The following is a 27,396-nucleotide window of genomic DNA, read 5'->3' as shown; positions in this document are numbered from 1 at the left end:
AATTTATGGCAACCCTGCGAATGAATCGCTTCATGTGTCTTTGTAAGAACAATCAATGGGTAATTTTGACAACATGTGTAATTTTCTTTAAAAAAAAATCAATAGATTGGTTCAGCAGAGACATACTAACATCTTGATTTTTTTTTTTTTTTTTTTTTTTAAGATCAAGCCACGGAAAAATTAGGGGGCACAATGTACCTACTAGGAATGTCCCTTGTTTATTACTACCCATGCCTAAATATGGCAATACTAACACCTCTTGAAATAGGATTGAGAAGCAGATAATTAACATGATAAAGAAAAAAATGAAAGAACAAAAATAAAGATACATGTACACACAGATGACTAACACACAGAGGAGCTCAGTTCAGTTTGGTCATCTGTTTCCTGTTATAAACTTACTTTTTCCAGCATTACTGGCTACAAGGGTAACATAAAAGAAGACTGGCAAGACAATGGAAAATTCTGACTATGTTAGGACAACATTTTGTTCACCCTACAGCTGGTCCCAGTGGGGCCAGACAAGTAAGAAACACAAATGGTATTTAGGTCTGCATCTTGGACATCAAGCTAGCATAACAAGCTTGCATAACAAGCTGCCAGAACAACAACAACAACAGTTGTTTACTTAGCAGGACCACCATGTCCAGTCACCTTGTTTAGGGAATTCTAGGCTCTATTCATTCCATACCATTTATGTATATGGAAACATGCAACAAATTCACACACCTAAAAATTAATATAATTGAGCTCTCATTTCTAGAGAGAAGTCTATGGCACAGAGTGGCAATTTAATCTGTGGTAAATTAGCTAGTATCAGCTGTTGAAAATATCTTCTCCTTTTTATGCTTTTTTTCATCTGCTTCTCTTCATTTCCAATAAACAATACATCAGTTTACCTCAAGTATTGTTCAGGCTTTACTATTCATAAAGTAAGGTAACTCCATCCTTAAAATGAAGAAGATTCTGTTCTCCTGAGAAGAAAAGAAACCAGAGCCCACTGATGCCAAGTGACAAGGTCACAAAGCAGTATTACAAATGGGATGCAGTCTCACTATCCTGTAAGCCATCAAGATGATGGATACTATGAGATGCTATCAAAATATCCCTGATCTCGGGGGGGGGGGGGGGGAAGATCAGTCACAAACTCACTTTCTGTAATTTGGCCCATCCAAGAAAAATGGGATGACATGATGAGTATAAACACAGCACTGGTTTTGCAGGTTTTCTTCCTTGCTTCTATAAATCTTTTCTTCCCGTGAAGCCTAGTTCTATGTGGAGCGGCAGATATAAAATAATTTACTTAAGTCACAAATAAGCAACACCTGTGGGAAACTGCGTCATTAACATGAAAACAGGTACTTTAAAAAATGGAGAAAAACCCAAATGAAACAGAGATTGGTATTCGGATTCTTGTGTGACTTTAGCTGTTTTTCTTGACTGTGCTAAGTATCTAATAACCTCTTGGACATTTGTCCAAATAAGGTTCCTTCTCCACCTCTGTTCCAAGAAATACTGGTTTTGCCTGTTAAAAAAGCTATTTTTATCTTTTATTCAGTGGCACACATGGTCCCTATGGCACATCCCAATGCATTCCTTCTCATTTTCTGGTAGCTCCAAAAACTATTACAGATTATTGAGACACATATTGTAGAAATTTTGAAGCATGTAACAGCACAGATTTTTGCTCTACTGAAAGCTATTTATTATTGCATAGTATTATACCATGCTAAATATTCAACAGCACCACAATTAAAACACTCATATTGGTACCCATTGCCTGGAGCAAAGCATTGTGAAAATCCTTACTGTAAACAGCATCAAAGCTTGCATTAGGTGTCTCGCCTTGATGAGTTCTTCCTTCAGCACAAAAAGGTAATGAAGAGACATTTTCTCACTCCAGACATAGTATCTGGAGTTCTAAATAAAGTAATTTAACACAGGTAACATTCAGACTTGACACACTGCTATCTTAAAAACTGAGTTCTCTTTGGGCAAGTATGAGAGAAAACCCTGGAAGCAATTGGTATTGCCATATATTTTATATTTGCTATATATTCTTCCAACCTCCAGCTACTCCTGTAACTATAAAAAGTTGCAGAAAAAGTACGACGTCATTATCTACTGAAGAACTTGGGCTAAAGGTATGAAATCATACCTACTTGCTTACCTTTGTGCTTCCAAATAAGTGTGCAGCTTCCTTCAGTCTTCACATTAAAAAAACCCAAGTATTTAGACCTTTTAGAGATATAAGTTTCATGAAGAATAAAATATTTCAGGATCCTTTTTTTTTCCTCCAATACCTATTGTTGTTTGCCACATGCACTGAATGTTCACACTGACCAAACTTCAGATATATTTAAATTAATCCATGGCAGAATTCATAAACATATCAAACCCATAAACATGCAGGAAAAATCTCGTTAGAAGCTGTTTTCCATTGTGTTAGTGTCAACAGATGATTTTAAATTAGGGTAGAAAACTGCCTACTAATCAGAGCACAGAAGAACATTTATTTTCATTTTACAGTAACATGTCTGTGGTTGATCTTTTCAAATGGTTCCACAATTGCAACTTTGTTCAAATTTTAAACTGAGTATAAAATCAAGGAAGATGATGTGTATAGACACATGAACTGTCCTTAAAAATTTCTTTTGACAGCAAGTTTCTTAAGAATGGGAAGCAATGCACTTCAAGTAGCAGAGGTGGCAGTGAAGTATCCCTTTGCTAACATCATCACTAGCTCCCGCTATCTGGTCAATGGATAAATAGTGGTTTGCTTTCTTTAACTAAACACACTTTCAAATGCCTCGTTACAGAATTCTTGTGTAATATTTTTTAAGTCTTTTCAAAAGACTGGCAAGTTAGAATACATTTTTCTATAAGCAGTATGATGCCCAAAGTATTCTGATCAACTTTTATTATAAAAATAATCTTCCTACAGTAGTATGGAAATCTTCAGCCAAGTCAAGCCACCACCTGTTGCACAGCCTTCTTCACTAACACCATAAATTTGATCTTTTCTGGTCCTCTAGTGATCTACATCATTGGCTGATAACTGCTCTGCTTATGAGCACAAATGCAGTTTTGAACATGAATGCAATTTTGAAGCAGCCAAGACAGCTTTACTAAAAAGGAAATCACCTTCAATTGGTCAATGAGACCAACTTTTTTCTAAACCTTTGTAGATGGATATGATTCCATGCACAGTTGTTAGATCCAGAAACTTCTCAGTAAGAGAACCCGAAGTTGCTTAATGACACATAACAAGTACAATTTGTGATGCTCTGCATGCAGTTCACTTTCTAAGACTTTTTGTGCTGCTTCCTCTTCCCAACGCAATGGGTTCAAGATGCGTGATGTCTGGTTCCCAGCTATGCTTGTATCTGCTGGATGTCATTATGTGCTGAAGATTTATGTTCATCTTCAAATCAAATGCAAGTTTCACACTCTAAGCAGGGATGCCCACAAACATATTGTTCTTTGGAGAACAACTCTCTGGCTCCATAGATGTCACTTGGACAGAGTAGTTACGTTCTTCTGCAGCCCATGCCCGATCCAGATCCACAAGGCCCATGCACTGCTTTCCTAAAACGAGAGCAAAGGAGAGTATGGAAAATCTAAAACTATAGAAACATTATCAGAAACGTGTACTTCAATATTCAGTGTTAGGAAAACACATCAGTAAGTCATCTAAAAAATAAGTTCCAAATCTACTTAAAAAACAATCTTAATCTGTTTTACTTCAAATAGACAGTCATTAATAGTTTTAAATTGCATCTGTGACTTCTAATGCTCATCTAGCAAAGAGCTTGAGAAGGATTATTAACTCTTTATATATGGAGAAACATAACAGGGACAACTATTTTTAAGTATTCTCAAAACTTACAGAAAAATCCATGCATTAATGTAAAAGCCACAGGAAGAAAAAAAATGCCTAGTTTACTCCTTAGCTGTCTGACTTGCCAAACTTCTACTCCTCTTTATACCCATAACTGTTTTCTTCCTGTACTTTCATCTAAAAACTAAAAAACTCTGATTATTGAATACCAACAAAAGACTAAAATACCAAACAGTGATCCAGTGTAATTGATTTGAGACATATGAATGTAACTGCTTATAAACAAAAATACTAAATTACTAATGAAAACTAATCTTATCTCAGATTTAGCTGCAGAAAAAACAGGAAGGATAAATTCAAGGGTTTTTTCTGCTTAGAAGTTTGTATTATGATACAGCCGTGCCAAGATGATGGAGCCATTTGTCTTTACATATTTACTCATTATAATTGATTATTATGTTCTGAAATACAGAATTCACTTGCCAGATAGTGTTTTCAGCAGTTTGAAACTCTCTTGCAAGAAAGATTTAGCACTTCTCTGAAATGTTTTATTGCTAACAGTCATACAGTCTCAAGTCACGAACAAGGTACAATCCTGCTTCAGACCCAAAGCCAATGATCCTATGTCTTTTCTTGTTCCTGACAGAATTGTACAGTTAAATATATTTAGGGTCTGAGTTGACACCAAGTTGGGCAGGAGTGTTGATCTGCTTGAGGGTAGGAAGGCTCTGCAGAGGGATCTGGACAGGCTGGATCGATGGGCCGAGGCCAGCTGTATGAGGTTCAACAAGGCCAAGTGCCGGGTCCTGCACTTCAGCCACAACAACCCCATGCAGCGCTACAGGCTTGGGGAAGAGTGGCTGGAAAGCTGCTGGGCAGAAAAGGACCTGGGGGTGCTGGTTGACAGCCAGCTGAATATGAGCCAGCAGTGTGCCCAGGTGGCCAAGGCGGCCAATAGCATCCTGGCTTGTATCAGAAATATGGTATGGCCAGCAGGAGTAGGGAAGTGATCGTGCCCCTGTACTCGGCCCTGGTGAGGCCGCACCTCGAATACTGTGTTCAGTTTTGGGCCCCTCACTACAAGAAGGACGTTGAGGTGCTGGAGCGTGTCCAGAGAAGGGCAACGAGGCTGGTGAAGGGTCTGGAGAACAAGTCTTATGAGGAGCGGCTGAGGGAACTGGGACCGTTTAGCCTGCAGAAAAGGAGGCTGAGGGGAGACCTTCTCGCTCTCTACAACTACCTGAAAGGAGGTTGTAGCAAGGTGGGTGTCGGTCTCTTCTCCCAAGTAACAAGCAATAGGACAAGAGGAAACGGCCTCAAGTTGCGCCAGGGGAGGTTTAGATTGGAAATTAGGAGAAATTTCTTTACTGAAAGAGTGGTTAAACACTGGAACAGGCAGCCCAGGGAAGTGGTTGAATCACCATCCCTGAAGGTCTTTAAAAGAAGTGTAGATGTGGCGCTTAGGGACATGGTTTAGTGGTGGACTTGGCAGAGCTACGTTAACGGTTGGACTCAACGATCTTAAAGGTCTTTTCCAACCTAAACGATTCTATGATTCTATGAAGGGAAGAGGCAGGAGCACTCATTCTGTTTACCATCAGGATACAAGTCTGGCATTCCAAACTACCCTCTGGAGCTGCCTACCTCTCACCCCTGACTATATACAGAGCTTGAGTGCCTGTATCATTACAAGCCCTGGTATGGATCTGTTAGGTGTCTGTAGAAGTTTTGGGCAGGTGGCACTAACATGCCCCTCAGTATCCTTGTATTTCAGAACAACTGGTGCACATCACACTTTAATACAGTACTCAATCCAATCTATTCTGTCTTTCCACAGTGAGCTGATGGCCAGAAGTATTTTCTCCTTCTCAGCTGAATTCTTTAGTTACAAAAGAAATTCACTACTTTGACTTCACCAACATAATGATGTTTGGCCTCCGTTCTTTTGGTGGCTTGGAATTTGAGAGGTGTAGTAATTGGGTAGGAGACAATTTAGAGATAGAATAATAAGGTTAAGCCTGAAAAAGAACTTTCCAACTCAGTCCTGTATGGGTTTATATGTTGCAGGGAAAAATTACCAGTTTATATAACCAACCAGGACAGCTCTCCGTAAATTACTTGTTGTGGCACTATTCTCCTACATTTGTGGTTTCATAGAAAATCACCTTCTGTGGTTGGTAGAACAAAATGGCATGTATACGCTCCTGCCACTGACAGCAATATCATTATTCTTCAAAGTGTACACACTAAGGGGGAGTTGGGATTGTCACAATTGGGGCCTGGTTCCCCGGGTGCTGTCAGTAAGACTGTGTGAAATACATGGAGCAGTTCTGTGATCAGACAGCATAAATCAGGTGCGCTGTAGCGATGTTCACAAAACCATTCAGTATGTTTGTACTCAGGTCCCACTGCTGCATACTGTGGATAAAACACACGTCCAGTGAACATGGGAAAAAGAACTTTGTTCCTTTAAGAGGGAATTGCTGTGTGTAGTAGAACTGGGTTCAACTGCGTATTTTTACGTTCACAGATACTACAGAAATTGGTGATAACTCCTTTGACAAATGTGTTGTTTCACCCATGACAGTCACAGACAGAATGCTGTACTTTAGTGCTTTAGGGGTTTACAGGTAATGAAACAAAATGATTTGTCACTTCACTGACGCTGCATAAATTCAGTGGTAATTGCTAAAATACAGTTTACAATACAATCCTTAAACATTCAAAAAGTAGCAGAACAAGTCATTTTGCCACCATTTACAATAGAAAAGAAAAAGTCTCCACCTGTTCAGGAATATTTTCATTAAAAATGAAATCTACACAGTTTTCTCAATACCTGATCATGCATTGCACAGAATTAAATAATAAAAAAAAAATCCTCACCATGGCTGTAATACTGATCTAATTCAATCTTCAGTTATCTACAAGCAAAACTTCAAAGTACCCCAACAAGATTCCCATAAAACCAGTTTCAAGGCTGAAACAGAACACTGAAATGGGAATGATCTTCACTGAACAGATGGAACTTAAAGAAAAAAAACAACATTCTTTAAAACAGAAAAAACAATGATGTAGGGGAAGAGAGAGAAATAAGATTCATGTTTGGTTTTTTGTCAGGGTAAAGCACATAAAAGTTAGATTTGCGAAAAAAAATTGCAGTTTCAGAGACAGAGAACAGATAAAAGTTACAATCTTTCAAAAAAGTTTTTTGCATCCTTTTCCAATTTTCAGTCCACCTGGCAAGCAGCAGGGGACAAAGTGGGGTGCTACACTGGTAACTGAACACTGCCTTTTTGCTTTATTTTTTTCAAATACTGTGATGATAGCAAAAGAGCCAACAAATTTATTATAAAATAGATTGTTATCTCAGAATCTGTATTATTTTCTTTTCGTGCAGTGAGTATAGGAAATACTCCAAATTCTTCAAATGAAGCTTTTTAAAAACATTATGATTGTTTGCTACTACTGCTTTAATATACTTTCTAAGTGTTTCTTGCAAGCCAAGAATGCATAGTTATATCCTTAGAATTCCCAGCCCCTTCTGTCTTTTCTGACTTGGAAGCTAGTTTACAGCTTCCATCAGAATGTAGTACCAGACAGAAGCGCGTTATACCCTTTTGTAAGTCAAAGAATACTAGAATCTTGCACGTAATGAAGAAATGGCTTTGCTTATTCCAGATATTTGAAGTGCTGGTATTTTGCTGTCCTTCCGACTAAGGAAATTCCCGCTATCTTAATGATACCTTCTTGCATTTCTTTTCCTTGGAATCATTGACACCTGACCAAGAAACTAAAATCTCAGGGATCAACTTACTTTGGCCATTAATTGCACAGAAATGACCCAACAGAAGGCAGCTGCTCTTACTCAGAATGGCAATAAAGTACAAACCTGAAACAGAACTGACTACCGAAAGGTAAAAATTGAGTCATGCACTGCTGTAGCTGTAACACGTTTCCCCACAATGGGAAGGCTGGTACCCCACGTAAGGGGTAAGCCAAACTGTGTTCTTGGCAAAGTCTTCAAATTATAAATATTATTCACTATTAAAAAAAAAAAAAAAATCCCAGAAAACCTTCTGGGCTTTTTTCTAAAATTATTATGATGATCCTAATAATGAGGTGGGCCAAACAGGTTTGTATGTTCCTAAGCCTGCCTGTACCAAAGCTAGCCCAACCTCTGCAGTTTAGCCTTATTGTTTCCAGCTGTCATTAGATGTTTGCCCTTCTAAGAGAGTTATCACCAGTGATTACAAGCAGGACAAAGGGTGCACACTGAAAATCACTATTATGAATAGCCTGTGCTTTTAATGTAAGATAAACTGACAATAGCAGGACTTTGGTGAACTTTACAAAGACCTCATTCTTTTCAGAGAATGGTGGGAGGAAAAAAAAGGTGAAGCAACAAAAAAAAATCCGTAAAATGCAAACCCTCTATCTCATATTGATAATTCTGAAAGAAGAAAAGTTTCTATACCATAGTTCAGAACAGCAAGAGGTGAAACGTGAAGAAACTCAAATTTTTCAAGTGTTATGTGAGGACAGCAACTTAATGCTCTGTTCATAAATGTACTACTTCTTGCTTTATATATCAAGGTAAATACACTACTGAGATAGTTTACACAACAGTTGCAGAAATTCATACCAATTATCCTACGTTCAGGTGGAAGCTGAACAGCTGTCTGATCTGCAAATCTGCAAAGGATCATGTGCTCCTAGAAGAAAAAAAAAAAGTAAGGAAGTTTGGTCCAGTAGCATTTCCCTCTCCCAAATAAAGTAAGAAAAGTCTAATTAAATGCTTTAAAGTATCAAAAACACTATCATGTTGAAGACTGTATTTCTAGAAAAATTATCGGTGTGCAAATCCTAATTTTGATACTGCTTCGGCTTGTAAATACGTGTGTAAATCAAGTGTTTGTAACCATGACCACATTTCTACTCATGAGTATTTGTTTCTTGCTAAATTTTCTCTAATTGTCTGCAGCAGTTGAATTGGATGCAAGGTATACAAGACAGCATTCTTCAAAGTCATACTGCAGACTAATTTTGCCTTCAATTACTGATGAGCAACACAGCCTTCTTTTAGCACAGTCATCATGGGGCAGCATCTCTGCGTCAATAAGCAGCCAAGACAAAATTTTTAAATAGGTGATTTGAACTACTGCACATTTCTCCCAAGCAGTGATTTTGAATCCCAGAAGAATCGAAGAACCGCCTTGTGGGTCAAACTTCCTCTGCTCTGCCAAATCCATTCAGGATCAACCCAAAAGATCCTGAAGGCAAAACTGACCCTGAAGGCAAAATATACCTGGCCGTGAATAGGAAAGTTTCCTACACGAAAATGAGCACAATTCACTTTCAAACTCTCCCTGTTCCACTTAAAGTTTCTGCAGAGGCTTCTACAACAGCTGCGTTGATTTCTTCCTCTCTTGTCACCCAGGGGTATGGTGCAGTGGAGGGTTAGCCCCACCACCTTACTCCCTGCTTAGATCACTACACAAGCAGGCAGAGCCCCATCCTTATTTGGCTCCAAAAAACACCGCCTATGCTAGCATAATGGCTTCTCAAAGACCAGCCAAGCTAAGGAAGGCAAGTTAGCCAGATGGTGAAAGAAAAAGCCTTGAAGGTGTAGCAATGAAATTAATGCTCTGATGACAGCTGTGTTCTTTGGGACAGCTGCAATATTAAGTACAGGACAGAGTAAATCAGAACCATTTTAGAACTGTTCAACATTCCCAAGTCTCCTATAATGTCATGGGGAGAAAACAGAAACGGACAACAACAAAAAGTGCTCTGCTAAGCAAAGCTTCCAGAGCTATAGTTCTGAAAAAAGGACATGTGTCTTGCATCAAAAAGAAAACTTTTTTTTTTTAAATTCTTGTCTGATATAAAATGATGATTTTAAAGCTTTGGTTCCTGTAACAGACGGAGAGAGCAACTTCATCTAAGGATACTTCAGCTTCCTTCAGTATCCTGAAGTAAGGATACTTACTCCAGCTTTTTATTAGGGGGGCATAAACATCCAAAAGTCTTCATGTCACAAAAAACCTGAATGAAATCCCATCTTCATATTAACTCAAGATGATAACTCCCTCCACAGTACACTCCATCCAATTCATAAATTTAATAGACACCTGACCACAAAAAAGTTTGTCCACATATTATAAAATAAAATATTATCACTACTTGATACTCAAATGTTACTCATTTAAATACATTTACAGTATCTTGAGGCAGGGATATTTGTTCCCTAGTACAGCACATTGACATGAAGGTTTTCAGCTCGCTCACATGAAGGTTTTCAGCTCACAGCTCCATAAGAAATATGCAAACAAAATGAGAACACGTTATGCCTTGTCAGTTCAGTTCAAATACGGCTATTTTTGTAGTACAAAAGAGCTGAAAATGTTAAACCCAGATGTGACTACTGGAGAATGGAGAAGAAGGAGAGCCACAGGCAACGTGGCTGCTGTTAGGAGAGAAGAAGCAGTGATAGGCAGCTTGGGGAGAAAAAGAGGGATTCAGAGAGGGAGAAGATCCACATTAGCACAGAACCCCTCACCAGCCTTCAGCCATCCAACACAACCCGGCTCTTTTCAACATCAGGTTCTCAGCTCATCCAGCTAGACCAGAGCCAAGGTAAGCCTCACCACTTAACCTGAAAATCTGGACTGACCCTAATGCCTTGGCTTCCTACAGAGATGATCCAAAAAGTTAAACTATAGCCTAATTTATGACTACATCGTTTCCCCATGACACCGTCATTAAATTGTCACATCCCCTGTTGGCAGAAATAAGAAAAGCATTTCTAAAATAAAGAAGATAATTATAAACTGCCCAAACTTTGTGTGTACATAAACAGTTAACTTGCTTACTAGAACACCCACGCCTCCAATTCCTATTAAGTTTTCAAAGCTGCATGTGCAAAGTTACTCAGTTTTACTTTCCAATTCTCCTATAGGGAGAGTGTCTTGACAGATAGTCTCAAAAGGTATCATGGTAGAAATCTACAGCTATCATAACATTATTCTTTGCAGCTATAAACTAATGAATTACAGCATAATGTTCTCATCAAAAAAGTTTTGGAATTGCCAGACTTCTGGATGTCTTTTTAGATCTCACTAAAATGAAAGATAAGAGAAATGAATTTAAAATGGGAACTGGAGGGGGGTGACACAGACAACGTCTGGCTAACACATGGCAGCCCTGGCTACCAGCCAATAACCTGTAACAATTTATTAATATGAAGTATAAAAATGCATATAGCTAGCTGTATAACAAAACTTATTTATAACTAGGATTATTTGAGGCACCAACCAGCCTAGACTGTTTGTAGAGACCCTTACATTATTAAGAGCAGCAATATTTTTTAGCATTATCCTTGGCCCCTGTGCCCTCTGCAACACAAATAATAAAATGCTTGAACTTCTAGAGTGTCGATAAATCCTGTGATTTAAACCTCCATGGATTAACAGATTAAGGAAAAAAATTCACTGAGCTTTAATGAGATTACACATACTATCCTAATCTAGGCATCCTTGACTTTAGAATTGTCACCATGTCCCTCTGTACTGTCAACAGGTCTACTTTTAATAATACGTTAGTAAATAAACTTTTTCTGAACTGAAACACGAGTTCTTTGTGATTATGTGTTAGAAACATATAAATGTGTTGAAAAGAATGTTAAATCAACGGAAAAAATAAAGGCAGGTCCTAATACACTGTGTCGCTTTTATCATCTCAATCTATGAACATTTATTTCCATGTAAATTAGTAAAGTGTACATAAACCAGACTGTCATGAAGATAAGATTAGTGTATCACCAGATAACTGAACTTCCCTATATAAGATGGCTGGAAATTTTCTGAATTTTTTAAATGCCCTCTTATTTGAGGATTAAAAAGGATAATCTCCATTTTCCTGCTACATATAGCACCTTTGCTATGGTCACTGTCCCAAAAAACATTTGATATTAGAAATACCATATCTCTCTCATATTTCTGCTACAAAGGATTATTCTGCATCTCCAAAATTCATTTTCTATATTGTAAACACCAAGACCCTTCTCTAGGATTTGGCACATAAACTAAGTAAAGTTTCTATATAACCTTGCTTCTCTCAAATGGAAACATTTTCTTTCCAAGCCACATTAAGTGCATCTAACTTTCAGATTTCTGGTTGCTCATCACTAGCTAGTTTAAACGCACTAGACAAAGCTTAACAGATCAGTACCAGTTGTCTGCTGCCCACCTCTCTGCTCTTGTCCTTTTTCACTCCCCTGTTATCTTCATGCTGTCAGATCTGCATGCCTCATTGATTCTTTCTCCCACTTTTCTCTCAGATTATCTCCACACAGACCCTGGCTCCCCAGGGTCAAAACACATTTGAATATTTTTGAAATAATTTTGAATAATGTTTTTAAAACAATACTGTATAAAATTCTTGCTGATGAGTATAAGCTCTTCATACTCACTACGTCCAATCTTCTAGACATAAATTAGAGGAAGAAATCTAATGTTTATCAGAAAACAGTATCTATAAAAGCAATAATTTTACCTAAAAAAATGATCAGACATTTCCACAGTATAAACAGTTGTATTTAAGACCAAAATAAATTGGTATCCTGTAACTGGCAACTGAAATATGTTGAAGTATCTTAGGAATGGCTCGCTTATACATTATGATAAAAAAAAGTTCTTTTGTGGAGAAACTATTTAATTTTATTGAAGAAAAAAAGCCTTAAAAAGTGGATGGTGGAGAGAAAGCAACACAATGACATCTGCACTACTAACGAGCATTCCACACAACACATGCTCCTCCTTGCAATTAAAAGTTAACCACATATTTCATTTGATAAGAAGACCCAGTGAAACACAGGAAACTGCACATAACCTTCTCCCCCCCCAACCCTTTTACATACCTTGTAGGACAAAATTTCTTTGAACTTATGACTGGAAAAAAAAAAATAGACCAATTCATTCAACAACTAAAAAAGCAGAGGTGGAAAATAGAAGCAATCATTACATACTTTAACACATTTTAAACAAAATAGCAATATCCATATCCTATAGAAAGGCATTCAAAAAAACCAGAAACCATTACAGTTCCAGTTCACTAGAAAAGGAAAAGCGTATTTGGTGTAGTCTTTTTTTTTTTCTATTGTATTATTCATAAAAATTCTCTCTTTAAATCATTATAAATGCTAACACAGATTTACTGGCGTTTCCACGTTGTCACAGAAATACTTTGTTACATGTACACAACCTCTAGACATGCATATATTTTGTTTGTATCACAAAAGTAAGGTGCCTCTACATTTGAGGATTTGAGTCTAGAACACAGGCAATAAGGGGATATCGGCAGGCTATCATGTTTTATGATCATATAAAATAAGGAAAAAAGAAAAAACAAACCCTAAAATGTAGCTCAAGCTAGGGCTGATGTGTTATGAACCAAATCATTTTCTACATAGGCTTACAATGTTAGATTCAATATTTTAGCAAACACAAAACCGTAATTTACATTCTTGCAGCATCTACAGCAACAAAAGTTTTCTAACATAGTGAGCATTTCCAGTCTTCATGAACTAAAAACGTAACTGGTCAAAAGTTAAACAGTATCCAGTCAATTTTAAAACAAGTCAACAGAGAAAAGCTATATGCCCGCTAAGCTTAGAAGGCTTAAAATTTTATTGCCTCTTCCTTAAGAATACTTATTTGTTTTACTGTGTCACAAGAGAAAACAAAAAGGGACACACACAGAGATGAAAGAATCAAATTGACTAAGAAAACACTGTTAAATGCAAAGTTTATCAAACTGACAAATTATAAATATTTACTCTCCATGCACTTCTGTGACAGCACACTTCGATATTATAGAAAAATATTAAAAATATTTAACATGGATGCATAAGATTTTTTAGATTTGTTGATTCCTTTTAAGACAGCATGTTTCAGTTTCTTATTTTAGCAAATATATACCTAAGACAATGTTGTAATTCCTAGCAGAATTAAATCTGATTCATCTTGGACATACAGAATGCAAAGCTCAGCTTTATGAAAAAAAAACACAACCCTCTTCCCCTATCTAGTTTTGCCTCAGAAAGCTGTTAGCCTCTTCTGCCACTTTATGCTTACCTTTTACATTTTATTTATATCAAAGGCATTAAAATTATTAAGCCTAAGATATATAAGTATCTCCAACATGGCAGATTAGAAGACGACAAAATATCTATGCAGTCCATTGAAAAAGTATTAAAAATATGAACTGAAATACAGGAGAGCTTGTCTACTTGGGAATAAATTAGAAGAGTTTCACAAGCAGTAAACTGTGGTATAAAGCCAACCCATTTCTTTAGGCTGATTGCTTACATCTTTCTCCAACATTAAAATGCCAATTGCCATTCTTACAGTAATTTTCATGAGTTTTCTATTAACTTTATGATTTCAAGGTAAAAGGTCTGCATATTACATAGATTCCCACATACTGTATCTACTATGTTGATGGTATAAAGTCTTCTGAGCTATGAATAGATAAATCCAGAAAAGAACAACCGAAGAATTACCAATCTGTCTCTCTTTCAGGATGGGTTTGCAAAGAGAAAGAGGAGGAAACAGTTGCATTATAACTGTGAACCAATTTAGCCTAGACACTTGCAATGATCTTCAATTGATTAATTCCATACTCTTTTAGTATTTTCTTTCTCTGTTTAAGTTGACATTTTAAAGCTTATCTTGTTAGCTTTAGTTTACCTTCGTGGATATTTAAACTTCACTGTGTTTTGAATGAAGCCATAACAACAAGGGGAGATGACAAAGGCTGCTCCTGCCTTGATGCAGTGTTCAATCACCATGTCTGTTGCCACACCACATGCATGCAGAGCCACCTACAGTGTTAAAAACAAAAAACAAAGAAACAAACAAATTCTTTATAGCAATATTCTACATACAGTTCTGTTGCAGTATTTTTTTGGTTGACTGAGTTACTTAAATATATGAGGAAGTTTTTGCAGTGAAAGCTGTTATGCCAAAGGCCTGGTCCTTAATTCCTCAGTTTTTCATTCCTCTCCTTCATATCTATGCTGAGGAAAATTTATGGCCTATTCCGTTAATGAGGGAACCATCAGCCCTGAACAGGGGTCACTCACCAAAAGCACTCAAAAGGTAGGTACACTGCACTGTGATATCCAATCAATTAAAAACAAAGCTCCAGAAAAATATTAAAAGAAAAACTACTGTGGTGATTAGTCAAAAGTTTTTGTCAAGCAAAAAACTTAGAAATACGAAGAACTATTTCAAAACTGGATTTCAAATTAACAGTAAGAGAATTAACAGATATACCTGAAAGTCACATTTAAAGGACAACATTTAAGCACAAATTTTGATCATTTGATTGTAAAGTATCGAGGAAAAACTTTAGAAAACAAACGTTGGGGGGGAGCATCAAATACAACTTGCCCTCCTTTTCTTTTTTTTCCTCCTTATTCTTTTCTTTATTTTCTTAGCGATGGGCACTGAAACTAAAACTAGAATGCCATTCAATCACAACAGCTACCTGTGAGCGTTGACGTATGTTTGGGCAACGCACAGGTTGTACCCTGTCCTGGTTTCGGCAGGGATGGAGTTAATTTCCTTCCTAGTAGCTGGTACAGTGCTGTGTTTTGGATTTAGGATGAGAACAATGTTGATAACACACCGATGTTTTAGTTGTTGCTAGGTAGCGCTTACACTAGTGAAGGACTTTTCAGCTTCCCATGCTCTACTGACTGAGAAGGCTGGGGGTGCACAAGAAGCTGGGAGGGGGCACAGCCAGGACAGCTGACCCAAACTGGCCAAAGGGACATTCCATACCATGTGACGTCATGCTCAGCATATAAAGCTGGGGGAAGAAGAAGGAAGGGGGGGACGTTCGGAGTGATGGCGTTTGTCTTCCCAAGTAACCATTACACATGATGGAGCCCTGCTTTCCTGGAGATGGCTGAACACCTGCCTGCCGGTGGGAAGTAGTGAATGGATTCCTTGTTTTGCTTTGCTTGTGTATGCAGCTTTTGCTTTACCTCTTAAACTGTCTTTATCTCAACCGACGAGTTTTCTCACTTTTGCCCTTCCGATTCTCTCCCCCATCCCACTGGGGGGGAGTGAGCGAGCGGCTGTGTGGTGCTTAGTTGCCGGCTGAGGTTAAACCACAACATACCCAAATTCTTCATGCTCTACCACAGAAAGGCAAGTTATAGCTGTACTCAATATATTGCAAGGAAAGGCAAGCAGCTCTCTTCTATCAATACCTGGAATACCAACTGGGCCAGGTGAAATGGAGGCATTACTTTCTCTGCCTTCTTCCATGTACTCAATAGCTCAAAGAATAGGCCTGGTGCATACACATTGATCTATGTTTTCATTAAACTACGGACATTTTTGAGGCACATTTTTAATTTTGTGCAGCAGTGCAGATTTGTAAAACTGCATTGTTTTCTTTGCTTTTGTTCACTGTAGATTTAGGAAAAAGGTTTAAAAATGCAAAGCTCAGATTTCAGGGGTCAAAGTTGTTTTTCAAGGTACAGCAATTGGAAGACAAAAACTTTGCTCTCAGATATCGATTAAAACAAAGACTTTGCAGACTGCTTGATGTAAGCTCAGCTGAGCAGACCATTATTCATCAACTGAACTATAACTGCATACAGATGGTAACAAGTATTCTTATCTCAAGCAGAATATTAAAAAATTAATAAGAAAATAATTTCACAATGGAAGTTTTCTGCTTGTATGAATTTAACAAAAAAATAAAACTAGTTTAACAACAGAAATAGATTCTTAATATCACAGCTATTAGATTGTGATGGAATACAATTATAGTTACTTTCCCATCTACCCAAGCAGAAAACAAAGACCTCTGCTTTGCTTGCACGTTTGGAAAAGAGACCTTAAAACAGCACTGGATAAAACCAGTAGCTTTGCTGACCCTGTATGAACTTTTACAACAACCGATTTCTTCTTTGGGTTTCTCAGAATCAATTTAGTTAAGCAAAAAATCACAAATAAAGTTCAGACAAAGCTTTCTCAGGATATCCTATATATTAAACTCACTATCTGAAACAAAATAAAAAGTGAGGACTAATGCAGATAATGCATTTGGTTCACAAATCCATACATCTATAGACACAGGAAAATGAAGTGGTCCCTGAAGAGAGCAACACAGCTAATGCAATGCAAGACCATTGCCCTGTATTACTCCTCCAGCGCTGCAACTCCCCAGAACAGCCTAGCGCACACAGAAAAGTGAAGGGAAAAGAATGTTTCATGAAATCTCAGGTTCACTTTAGTAATCTTAAAAAGATAACTCAACACACTCAAAAATATACGCCCCTCAATCAAACCTTAAACTTTTCAACTTGTTCTCACAAATTAGCTGAGATACTACGAGTATTAAAAACAACTAAGATCTCAAAGACTCCTCTGGGTGTTGGCATGTAAATGAGCACTGCATGCAAATATTTGGAAAGCTTTCACTTTTAGATTGAAATCCTTTATTATGGCGGTTGTACATAATAAACCGCCATTTATTATGGCAGTTGTACTACAACATGTAATATTACAATGTAATAGTAAGTTTGGCATTCCAGCAGGTTGTTTCAGAACCTTGATCTTCATTACCCCAACAATTCATAAGGGCAGAAATTTTATGTGGAGCAAAAGGCAAGTGGTCGACACATTTTTCTTAACCTGCTTTTGAACTCCTGGCAGATAACAGATAAGAAAATAGCTAAGTAACGCAGTTTTGATGTCAAGTTAACTAAAATGCATATAAACATGTTTTAAATTAATACCAAAAGCAGAGAGATGAAGACTTCTGTCATGTTCACTTCCCTTTACCTCTTTAAATTTCAAGTACTATAACCAGTGAATTTCTTGTCATCATGTCCACCCTCACATTTACACTGTATTGTTTTACTGAAAATGGTGAAGTCATGCAATGAATGAATAGCTTTACAAGCCTCAGAAGATGGGTTCAGAAATGATGCATTGCCAAACTTTGTACATATCTATGTATTATGGTATTATATTGTCATTTTTGTGTCAGTCCAGTGTTTATGACATAATCATAGAATCATAGAATCACTTAGATTGGAAAAGACCTTTAAGATCGAGTCCAACTGTAAACCTAACACTGCCAAGTCCCACTAAACCATGTCCCTAAGTGCCACATCTACATGATACAAAGGCAGCTAAACTTTACATTATTTACCTTCAAACACACCAAACACTTGTGCTACTGGTTAGTAAACCAGCCAGCTCCTGCCTTAAATGTGGCTGCATAGGAAAGTTAATCCTGAGTTAATGAGCTAATTCGGAAGAGTGAATCATGGTGTGATGCAAACTAATTCTGAAGCTGAGATTGATGCCAGTCTCCCAAAAAGGAAAGCTCCAGGTTTGTCTGTTGAATAGACTAAAGAATCAAGTCAAAGAAACTAAAAGCACAGGCCTGGAAATGAAGAATTTCCAAGTGAATTTTTCTGACGTATACTTCAATATTTTCTTTGTCACTAAACTTAAAAAAGAGAATATAACACTTTTTTTTTTTTTAAATAAAAACTCCACGGAGATACTTAACTTAGTATTAACCTTAAAAATAGACCCAAAAAAATGAAGACAGGAACTCCAATGATCACAAAATTGGAGACTCATTTTACTGAAAAACTATTACACATTTCACACACAGAATTCAATAAGTTATTAATGAGATCCTGATTTTTTTGAAATACATCTTTAGTTCATCCACTGAGATTTATATGACAATGTAGCACAGCTACAGCCAAAACAGGCCCTTGGATGGATGATTTGAAGAACAGTCAGACTCGCACTGAAAGCTTGGGGCTTGCTGCAAAAGTTCATATTCTATTAACAGAAAATGAAACTGGAAGACAGGAATCTTTACAGAGTTACAAAAGACTATGCCTTACTCTTCAATAGGGCTGCAAAATTCTGGAGAGGACATTCATCTCATTTACTTTCAGGGTCTAACACGGATGCTTTGAATCAGTATTCAAATCACCTACTTTGCTCCTGCAGAAGTCAGATTCCTGCTTTGGTCTGCTCATTTACAGTTAACTGGGAGTCAGAATATGACCTGTTGACTGCAATAGGAGTGCTCAGCATGAGTCCTACAAAACTGAGATATCATTTTGCCTTTATAGATATAGAATCATAGAATCATTTAGGTTGGAAAAGACCTTTAAGATCATTGAGTCCAACCGTTAACCTAACACTGCCAAGTCCACCACTAAACCATGTCCCTAAGCACCACATCTACAGATCTTTTAAATACTTCCAGGGATGGTGACTCAACCACCTGTCCAGCCTGTCCAGATCCCTCTGTAGAGCCTTCCTACCCTCAAGCAGATCAACACTCACGCCCAACTTGGTGCCGTCTGCAAACTTACTGAGGGTGCACTCGATCCCCTCATCCAGATCATTGATCAAGATATTAAACACAACTGGCCCCAATACTGAGCCCTGGGGAACACCACTTGTGACTGGCTACCAGCTGGATTTAACTCCATCCACCACAACTCTCTGGGCCCGGCCATCCAGCCAGTTTTTTTACCCAGCGAAGAGTACGCCCGTCCAAGCCACGAGCAGCCAGTTTCTCCAGGAGAATGCTGTGGGAAACGGTGTCAAAGGCTTTACTAAAGTCCAGGTAGACAACATGCACAGCCTTTCCCTCATCAATTAAGTGGATCACCTTGTCATAGAAGGAGATCAGGTTAGCCAAGCAGGAACTGCCTTTCATAAACCCAGGTGATCAGGCCCAGTCAGCATGGTTGTCCTGTACGTGCCGCCTGATGGCACTCAAGATGATCTGCTCCATAACCTTCCCTGGAACCGAGGTCAGCCCAACAGGCCTGCAGTTCCCCGGATTGTCCTTCCAGCCCTTCTCGTAGATAGGCATCACATTTGCTAACCTCCAGTCAGCTGGGACCTCCCCGGTTAGCCAGGACTGCTGATAAAGGATTGAAAGTGGTTTGGTGAGCACCTCCGCCAGCTCCCTCAGTACCCTTGGGTGGATCCCATCTGGCCCCATAGACTTGTGTGTGTCTAAGTGGTGTAGCACATCACTAACCATTTCCCCTTGGATTATGGGGGCTCCATTCTGCTCCCCGTCCCTGTCTTCCAGCTCAGGGGGCTGGGTACCCCAAGAACAACTGGTCTCGAGTATACTTACACAATGAATACACATGTGTATCATTAGTACAACATTCTCTCTGTCAAGATAGTTCCTTCTCAGTTTTGCATCATGTAGTCTTGAGTTGTTTGCTTTATCTTAAAATGCTTTTACTGTCACCTAACTACACTTCCGATCTCACTTTACTGTACTCAGGCTTAATTTTAGCAACAGTAGTCTTCTCTTCCCATCTTCAAAACCTTCTCCAGAGTATATCCATTAATGAATCACTGATTTTAAAATAACATGATTAAACCAAGAACCTACCCCATTTTTTCTTCAACATGGTCAGGCAGCACTCCTATTTTTGTATTTGATTGGAGCAGACACTTCTTTCTTCATTCGTGTAATATAAAAGCGATGCCAATTTGCAACAAATAATAAATACAAAACTAACTTAATACAGGTTACTATAACAAGGGTGCTTCTCATAGCATCAAAAATCCTGTCTGTAAGGACATACAGAATTTTCTTTTCTCAGATATTTCAGTTGTTTTAAAAATAATTAACCAGACACTGAAGTTTTCAAGTGGAAGAGTTATAATCACTTACCCCAATGTTAAAAGTCCCATTAAAATAGTCCAAATTTGCTTGAATGAACCAAATGTTGTTTAAACCTAGTTCATCACTTCTGTCTTTAGCACGCATCAGAGACAACTCCTTATTTTCTATGAGCACCACCTAGATTTCATATACAGGATAAAGTAAGGCAAATTAATACTGAGAAATCAAAGTACAACATTACCAACAAGCACAAAACTTTGTAGTTTAGTTGAAAAAACCTCTAAATTACTTGTGGCAGAGCTTGAGATCTCCAAAATGATTAGCAGGAAACCCAACAACAATGGAAGGCATTTAATACTTGCCAATATCAATGAAATATTTTATATTTTATGTTTTCCTATAACTTTTGTTTTCTCAGGCAATCACTGCACACATTTGGGATTATGCTAAAAATTTGCATGTTTCAAATCCAAGTCCTCTGCTGAGGCAATCGTGTCTTCATATTTATTCTCCCTACGTGCACATCTTTTTAAGATGATTATGAAAGACCAAAAGCTCATACCGTCTGTACTTTATATTTAGAATTTACCTGACATGATGGCATCATGTGAGCAAGAACAATTCCAACATGGCCCTGTGAAAACAAAAACAAACAACAAAATCTGAATCGCTTTTCAGTGTCCCTGTTGTTGACTCATTACATGATAAGCACCCCCTAACCAGTGACAGAATCTTTGAAAGCAGCTAAAATTTCAGCATTTGTACTTTTGCTTTGCTTTGTGGCAGCAACCACCTAGAACTGCAAAGATGAAAGCTGAAAGAAATTGCATCATGTAAACAAAAATATACATTACCCCTCCACTGCAAAAATCCACAATCACATCTCCAGGCTTAGCAAGCTTTGTCACCGCTGCTACCAAATTATTCAATTGCTGCTGCTTCCTTAGAGCCCGGTCTCTAGACATCTTTCCTGAGGATGACAGAGAAAATGCCTAAGCAGTGATCAGCAGTTCTCAACATTGATAATTTTAAATGGGTAACAGCAAGGCATTGCAAATGAAATTTATGGCTAAGATTAAAAACTGGCTGGAACCCTTGGGCATCCAAATCCACTTTGAACTAAATTCACAAATATTTGGTAGAGCTTTCTCTATACCTTTAGCATATTTAAAACTTCACTTTCCAGCTGTTGCTGTCAATGTATCCTTAGGAACAGACTCGTATAAACTGGAAGCAATGTTAATATAAAGTAATCAAATCGGTGTAAGCTCTAGCCTGATTATATTCCAAACCTGTGAATCATGCCCAGAAACACAGCTCAAACCCATTCACGGTAAGGTTGCCAAAATAAATCCCTATTTACTATATCTATATACTATCCTTAAGCATCTTGGTTTTAAAAGTTGCACTTTCTCCTGTAAATTTTCACTTTTCATAATAAGCAGCCCTGTTTATTTAAATGACTATGTGCAAGGAGGTCCTTCTCAAAGTGACTACTCCTGCGTAGCAAAGTCTGGCTTTCCATCACATCTGTAACACAACCAGAAATGGAAAAACTATTAATTTCTTTCAAATGTGCTTGGTCAAGTCCAACATACAGTTGCTTCAGATATAATGAATTTGTTTAGTCAGCACTTACATATTTGTAAAGATGCATTTTGTCTCAGTTGGGCTAACAGAGTGCTGACAGACCTATTTAATACTCTTTTTGTTTGTTCAGAAAGCAGAGTTTGACGGAGATATTGACAGTAAAAACATTCACGAGCTCATCTTTACAATAAGAGAAAACGTACTGAAACAACTCTGTTGAATGAGTTTTCATGAAGGAGGTTTAGGCGTACCAAAATCAGCGAATACAATGTTCTCTGAAATATGAACATATTCCCTACTTGGAGCACCGCATTATATTTGAGTCTGGGCACTCTCCAGTTTTGTATTAAAATCATTAACTTTGTCTATTAAAAAATACATTTTTCTCAGTACTGAGGAGTAGTTTAGAATAAAACCCACAAATAAAAACCACAAAACCCCCAAACCCAGAAGTTTCCTGGTTACTACAAAAGCAGTTCAATTATCATCATCATCATAAATTGCATTTATTATACAGTTTATTGTTTAAATCTCTATCCTGAAGATGTATTATTTTGTAGTATATTTTATTGTAAATAACATTTTGCTTTACAAATAATTCAACGAACACATCGGATAAAATGATCACTACATCGCTCTAGGTAGAATGAGGAAAAAAAAAATCACTTTTCAAGATATTACATTCTATACTGTCAGGGCAAAGAAAAGAGAAAAACTGACAACAGAAGGCAGAGGAAGTAGGGCAGAGTTCATGCTGCACAGTTATTGTGCAGAAACTCATTTAAAAAAACAGAGTAATGATGTTTTAAAAAAAATATTCCTAGGTGACTGCATTGCATGGTGACATATTAAAACATGTACTACTTCTTAATGGAAATTAAGAGATTGAACACAACCTCCTCACTCCTTATCAGCTTTGTAAGTATAAAATAGTACATTTCATAAAAATAAAGCCACTGTTACATTTCAAGCATTTTTTTACACTTTGTGAAAGTTACCATAAAGAAGAGTCCCAGAAAATTAAACTCTAGTGACAAAAATGTATACAAGGACTGTGGATATGAAACCTTTACCACATTATGTAAAATGATAAATACATTTTAAGGAATCACCTCTTTCACATGATTAGATCCTTGGAAAAAACTTTTATGAAAGACTATTCTGGAAACCCTAATTCCTTGTGTGCCAGATATCTATGTGAACTGCTCCATAGCTTGCCTCTAATTTTCATGCTTCCATTTGATAAACTAATGTTCAAATGTTCTCAACACCTACAGATCTAACTGAAGCCAATGGAAGATGCAGGCATTCCAGCATGTGCAAAATCAAGTGCTGTCGCAGTGTCTGAGCTAGAAATTCAGCTTGTGAGGTCAAACCTATAATTTGTTAGGTAGACAGGTATTGTGATATTAATACCTAGAACATCCTATGCTTAAAAAACCTGTCCTGGTTTCGGCAGGGATAGAGTTAATTTCCTTCCTAGTAGCTGGTACAGTGCTGTTTTGGATTTAGGAAGAGAACAAAGTTGATAACGCACCGATGTTTTAGTTGTTGCTAGGTAGTGCTTACACTAGCCAAGGACTTTTTAGTTTTCCATGCTCTACCGACTGAGAAGGCTGGAGGTGCACAAGAAGCTGGGAGGGGGCACAGCCAGGACAGCTGACCCAAACTGGCCAAAGGGACATTCCATACCATGTGACGTCATGCGCAGTACATAAACTGGGGAAAGCTGGCCGGGGGCGGGGGGGGGGGGGGGGGCCACTGCTCAGGGACTGGCTGGGCATCGGTCGGCGGGTGGTGAGCAATTGTACTGTGCATCACTTGCTTTGTGTAGTAGTAGTAGTAGTATCATATTATTATTATTATAATTTTATTTCAATTATTAAACTGTTTTTATCTCAACCCACGAGTTTTTCTCACTTGTGCTCTTCCAATTCTCTCCCCCATCCCACCGGGTAGGGGGAGTGAGCAAGCGGCTGCGTGGTGCTCAGTTGCTGACTGAGGTTAAACCACGACAGTCCTTTTTGGCGCCCAACGTGGGGCACGAAGGGTTGAGATAATAACAGATTAACCAGAGTGTATTAAGGAACTTATATCTGTTAATAGTTGTGGGTCATAATGTTGGTTTCTCTGTTCTCGATAACTGATTTGTATAATCTGCAGTGTGCTCCTTTTTTTGCTGTACATGTTAAAGATTGGTGTTGGGTTTTGCAGTTTGCTGTGGTCTGCAGTGAATAGTGATGTCTCGCTTGTGAGGTTTGTTTTTAGAACATTGACCTTGACGTTAGCGTGGTATGTAGGTTTCACAATGAAGCCATTACTGTACCACGGAGACCATTTCGTGGAGACAACTAGCAATTGCAGTAACTTTTCTGAGAGTTTTTTTACGGAGGAAATACAGAACGGCAGTGTCACTACCTTCTTCTATGATGTTTCCTCCTTCATTACAGTAACTTTTCAGTATTTTGAACAGCCTTGGGTAGTTAAGATACTTCTATTGGTACTTCTTTGGAATATTGTTTCGGTTTTCTCTAAAGTTGGTAAGCAATTTAAGAATATCATCCAGAGATCTGCCCCAAAGCTGAATAGTTATGAGTGGCAGGGTGTGTGGGACAAGATGGGCAAGTACCTAGGCCAATGGGCACCCCCAGTGTTTTGGAACTTCACCCCTGAGCAAGTGCAGAATCCTGAAGAGTTAGTAGAATATTTGGACAAAGTATGCTGTCACCCTGGCAACTCCAGAGAGATGCAGATCATCGCAACGTGCTGGGGCCTGGCCCATACCTACCGAGCCCTGTTCAACACCATTCAGTGCCCTCAAAGGGAAGAGAAGGTCTCTGGCTCTGACAGTAAAACGACAGGCACTGCGGCCACTCAGACCCAGGCGACACGCCCTGTGGCTGAACCAAAGAACCAGCCTGTGCCGGTATCAGTCGCCCCTGTACACGAGAAGAAATTTTGGAAGCGGAAGTCGGCTCGTTTAGTAAGGGAGGAAGAAGCTTCTTCTAAAAGGGAACCGGAGGAATAACTATGAATACCCTGGAGAAGGGCCATCATGAGAACAGGAGGAGGAGAGCCAGCCGCTGATCGGGGAAGAAGAGGAGGAAGAACTCATAAACAAGGCAGTGACCACCCGATCTCTATCCCTGAGTGAGCTGCGAGATATACGAAAAGATTTCAGCCGTCGTCCAGGTGAGCATATTGTCACCTGGCTGCTCCGATGCTGGGATAATGGGGCCAGTAGCCTGGAATTAGAGGGTAGGGAAGCCAAGCAGCTGGGATCCCTTTCTAGGGAAGGGGGCATTGACAAAGTAATTGGAAAAGGGACACGAGTCCTCAGCCTTTGGAGGCAACTCCTGTCAAGCGTGAAGGAAAGGTATCCCTTTAAGGAAGATGTCATATGTCGCCCAAACAAGTGGACCACCATGGAGAAGGGTATCCAGTTTCTGAGAGAATTAGCTGTGCTGGAGGTGATTTATGATGACCTGAACAATGAACAACTATCTAAAGATCCAGATGAAGTCAAGTGCACATGACCCATGTGGCGGAAGTTTATACGGAGCGCACCATCGTCATACACCAATTCATTGGCAGTGATGACCTGGAAAGATGGAGAGGAACAAACAGTGGATGAATTGGCTAGTCAACTCTGGCAATACGAGGAAAGTCTTTCTTCCTCCCTCGTCTCGGCTGTGGAGAAACTGTCCCGGAAGATCCAGCAGCTCAGAGAGGATAGGTCCTACTCCTCACCTGTATGGACCAGTATCTCGGCTATTAGGAGTCAGCGTTCTTTTGCTCAAGAGAGAGGATATAAAGGGTACACACCACGGGGCACCCTATGGTTTTACCTGCGTGACCACGGAGAGGACATGAGGAAGTGGGATGGAAAACCTACTGCAGCCCTAGGGGCACAGGTACGCGAATTGCAAGGGAAAACAATCACAGAAAGAGGTTCTTCCAGGAAAATTGCTGCTCCAGTTTCCAGCGGGCAGTTCCCCAGACAGAGTAGAAGGGCTGATCTTACTCCTGATGTTAATGAAGAAACTTCTGACTCGTACGTACAAGAAATGAGAAATGAGTACTGTGATGAGGATTAGAGGGGCCCTGCCTCCAGCCACGGGGAGGAAAGGGACAACCAGGTTTACTGGACTGTGTGGATTCGGTGGCCTGGCACATCAGACCCACAGGAGTATAAGGCTCTAGTAGACACCGGTGCACAGTGTACCCTAATGCCATCAAGCTATATAGGGGCAGAACCCATCGGTATTTCTAGGGTGACGGGGGGATCCCAACAGCTAACTGTGTTGGAAGCCGAAGTGAGTCTAACTGGGAATGGGTGGCAGAAGCACCCCATTGTGACTGGCCCAGAGGCTCTGTGCATCCTTGGCACAGACTACCTCAGGAGAGGGTATTTCAAGGACCCAAAAGGGTACCGGTGGGCTTTTGGTATAGCTGCCTTGGAGACGGAAGAAATTAAACAGCTGTCCACCTTGCCTGGTCTCTCGGAGGACCCCTCTGTTGTGGGGTTGCTGAAGGTCGAAGACCAACAGGTGCCAATCGCTACCACCACGGTGCACCAGCGGCAATATCGCACCAACCGAGACTCCCTGATTCCCATTCATGAGCTGATTCATTGACTGGAGAGCCAAGGAGTGATCAGCAAGACCCGCTCACCCTTTAACAGTCCCATACGGCCAGTGCAAAAGTCTAATGGAGAGTGGAGACTAACAGTAGACTATCGTGGCCTAAATGAAGTCACGCCACCGCTGAGTGCTGCTGTGCCAGACATGCTAGAACTTCAATACGAACTGGAGTCAGAGGCAGCCAAGTGGTATGCCACAATTGATATCGCTAATGCATTTTTCTCAATCCCTTTGGCAGCAGAGTGCAGACCACTGTTTGCTTTCACTTGGAGGGGCATCCAGTACACCTGGAATTGACTGCCCCAGGGGTGGAAACACAGCCCCACCATTTGCCATGGACTGATCCAGACTGCACTGGAACAGGGTGGAGCTCCAGAACACCTGCAATATATTGATGACATCATCGTGTGGGGCAACACAGCAGGAGAAGTTTTTGAAAAAGGGAAGGAAATAGTCCAAATCCTGCTGAAGGCTGGTTTTGCTGTAAAACAAAGTAAGGTCAAGGGACCTGCACAGGAGATCCAGTTTTTAGGAATAAAATGGCAAGATGGACGTCGTCAGATCCCAATGGATGTGATCAACAAAATAACAGCCATGTCTCCA

General features: G+C 39.2%; 1 protein-coding gene across 3 annotated transcripts in view; it reads right to left on the bottom strand.

The window, feature by feature from the left end:
* Positions 1-2,493: 2,493 nt before the first annotated feature.
* Positions 2,494-27,396, bottom strand: part of GSTCD (glutathione S-transferase C-terminal domain containing) — an 82,087-nt gene continuing 57,184 nt past the window's right edge. For 2 of the 3 annotated variants that reach the window (XM_076336850.1, XM_076336849.1), the window contains exons 7-13: positions 21,415-21,530; positions 21,150-21,194; positions 20,609-20,737; positions 14,590-14,723; positions 12,759-12,789; positions 8,484-8,553; positions 2,494-3,588 (exon numbers count right to left, since the gene is read on the bottom strand). In XM_076336850.1, the coding sequence (XP_076192965.1) occupies positions 3,452-3,588; positions 8,484-8,553; positions 12,759-12,789; positions 14,590-14,723; positions 20,609-20,737; positions 21,150-21,194; positions 21,415-21,530 (662 nt within the window). In that variant the 3' untranslated portion in view covers positions 2,494-3,451. Of the gene's footprint in view, positions 3,589-6,724; positions 6,889-8,483; positions 8,554-12,758; positions 12,790-14,589; positions 14,724-20,608; positions 20,738-21,149; positions 21,195-21,414; positions 21,531-27,396 lie in introns of all 3 variants that reach the window. The other variant, XM_076336851.1, reaches the window with a different exon arrangement.

Source organism: Aptenodytes patagonicus, chromosome 4 (assembly GCF_965638725.1).
Source record: "Aptenodytes patagonicus chromosome 4, bAptPat1.pri.cur, whole genome shotgun sequence".
Classification (NCBI taxonomy): domain Eukaryota; kingdom Metazoa; phylum Chordata; class Aves; order Sphenisciformes; family Spheniscidae; genus Aptenodytes; species Aptenodytes patagonicus.
This window is presented reverse-complemented; position numbering and strand designations above follow the sequence as displayed.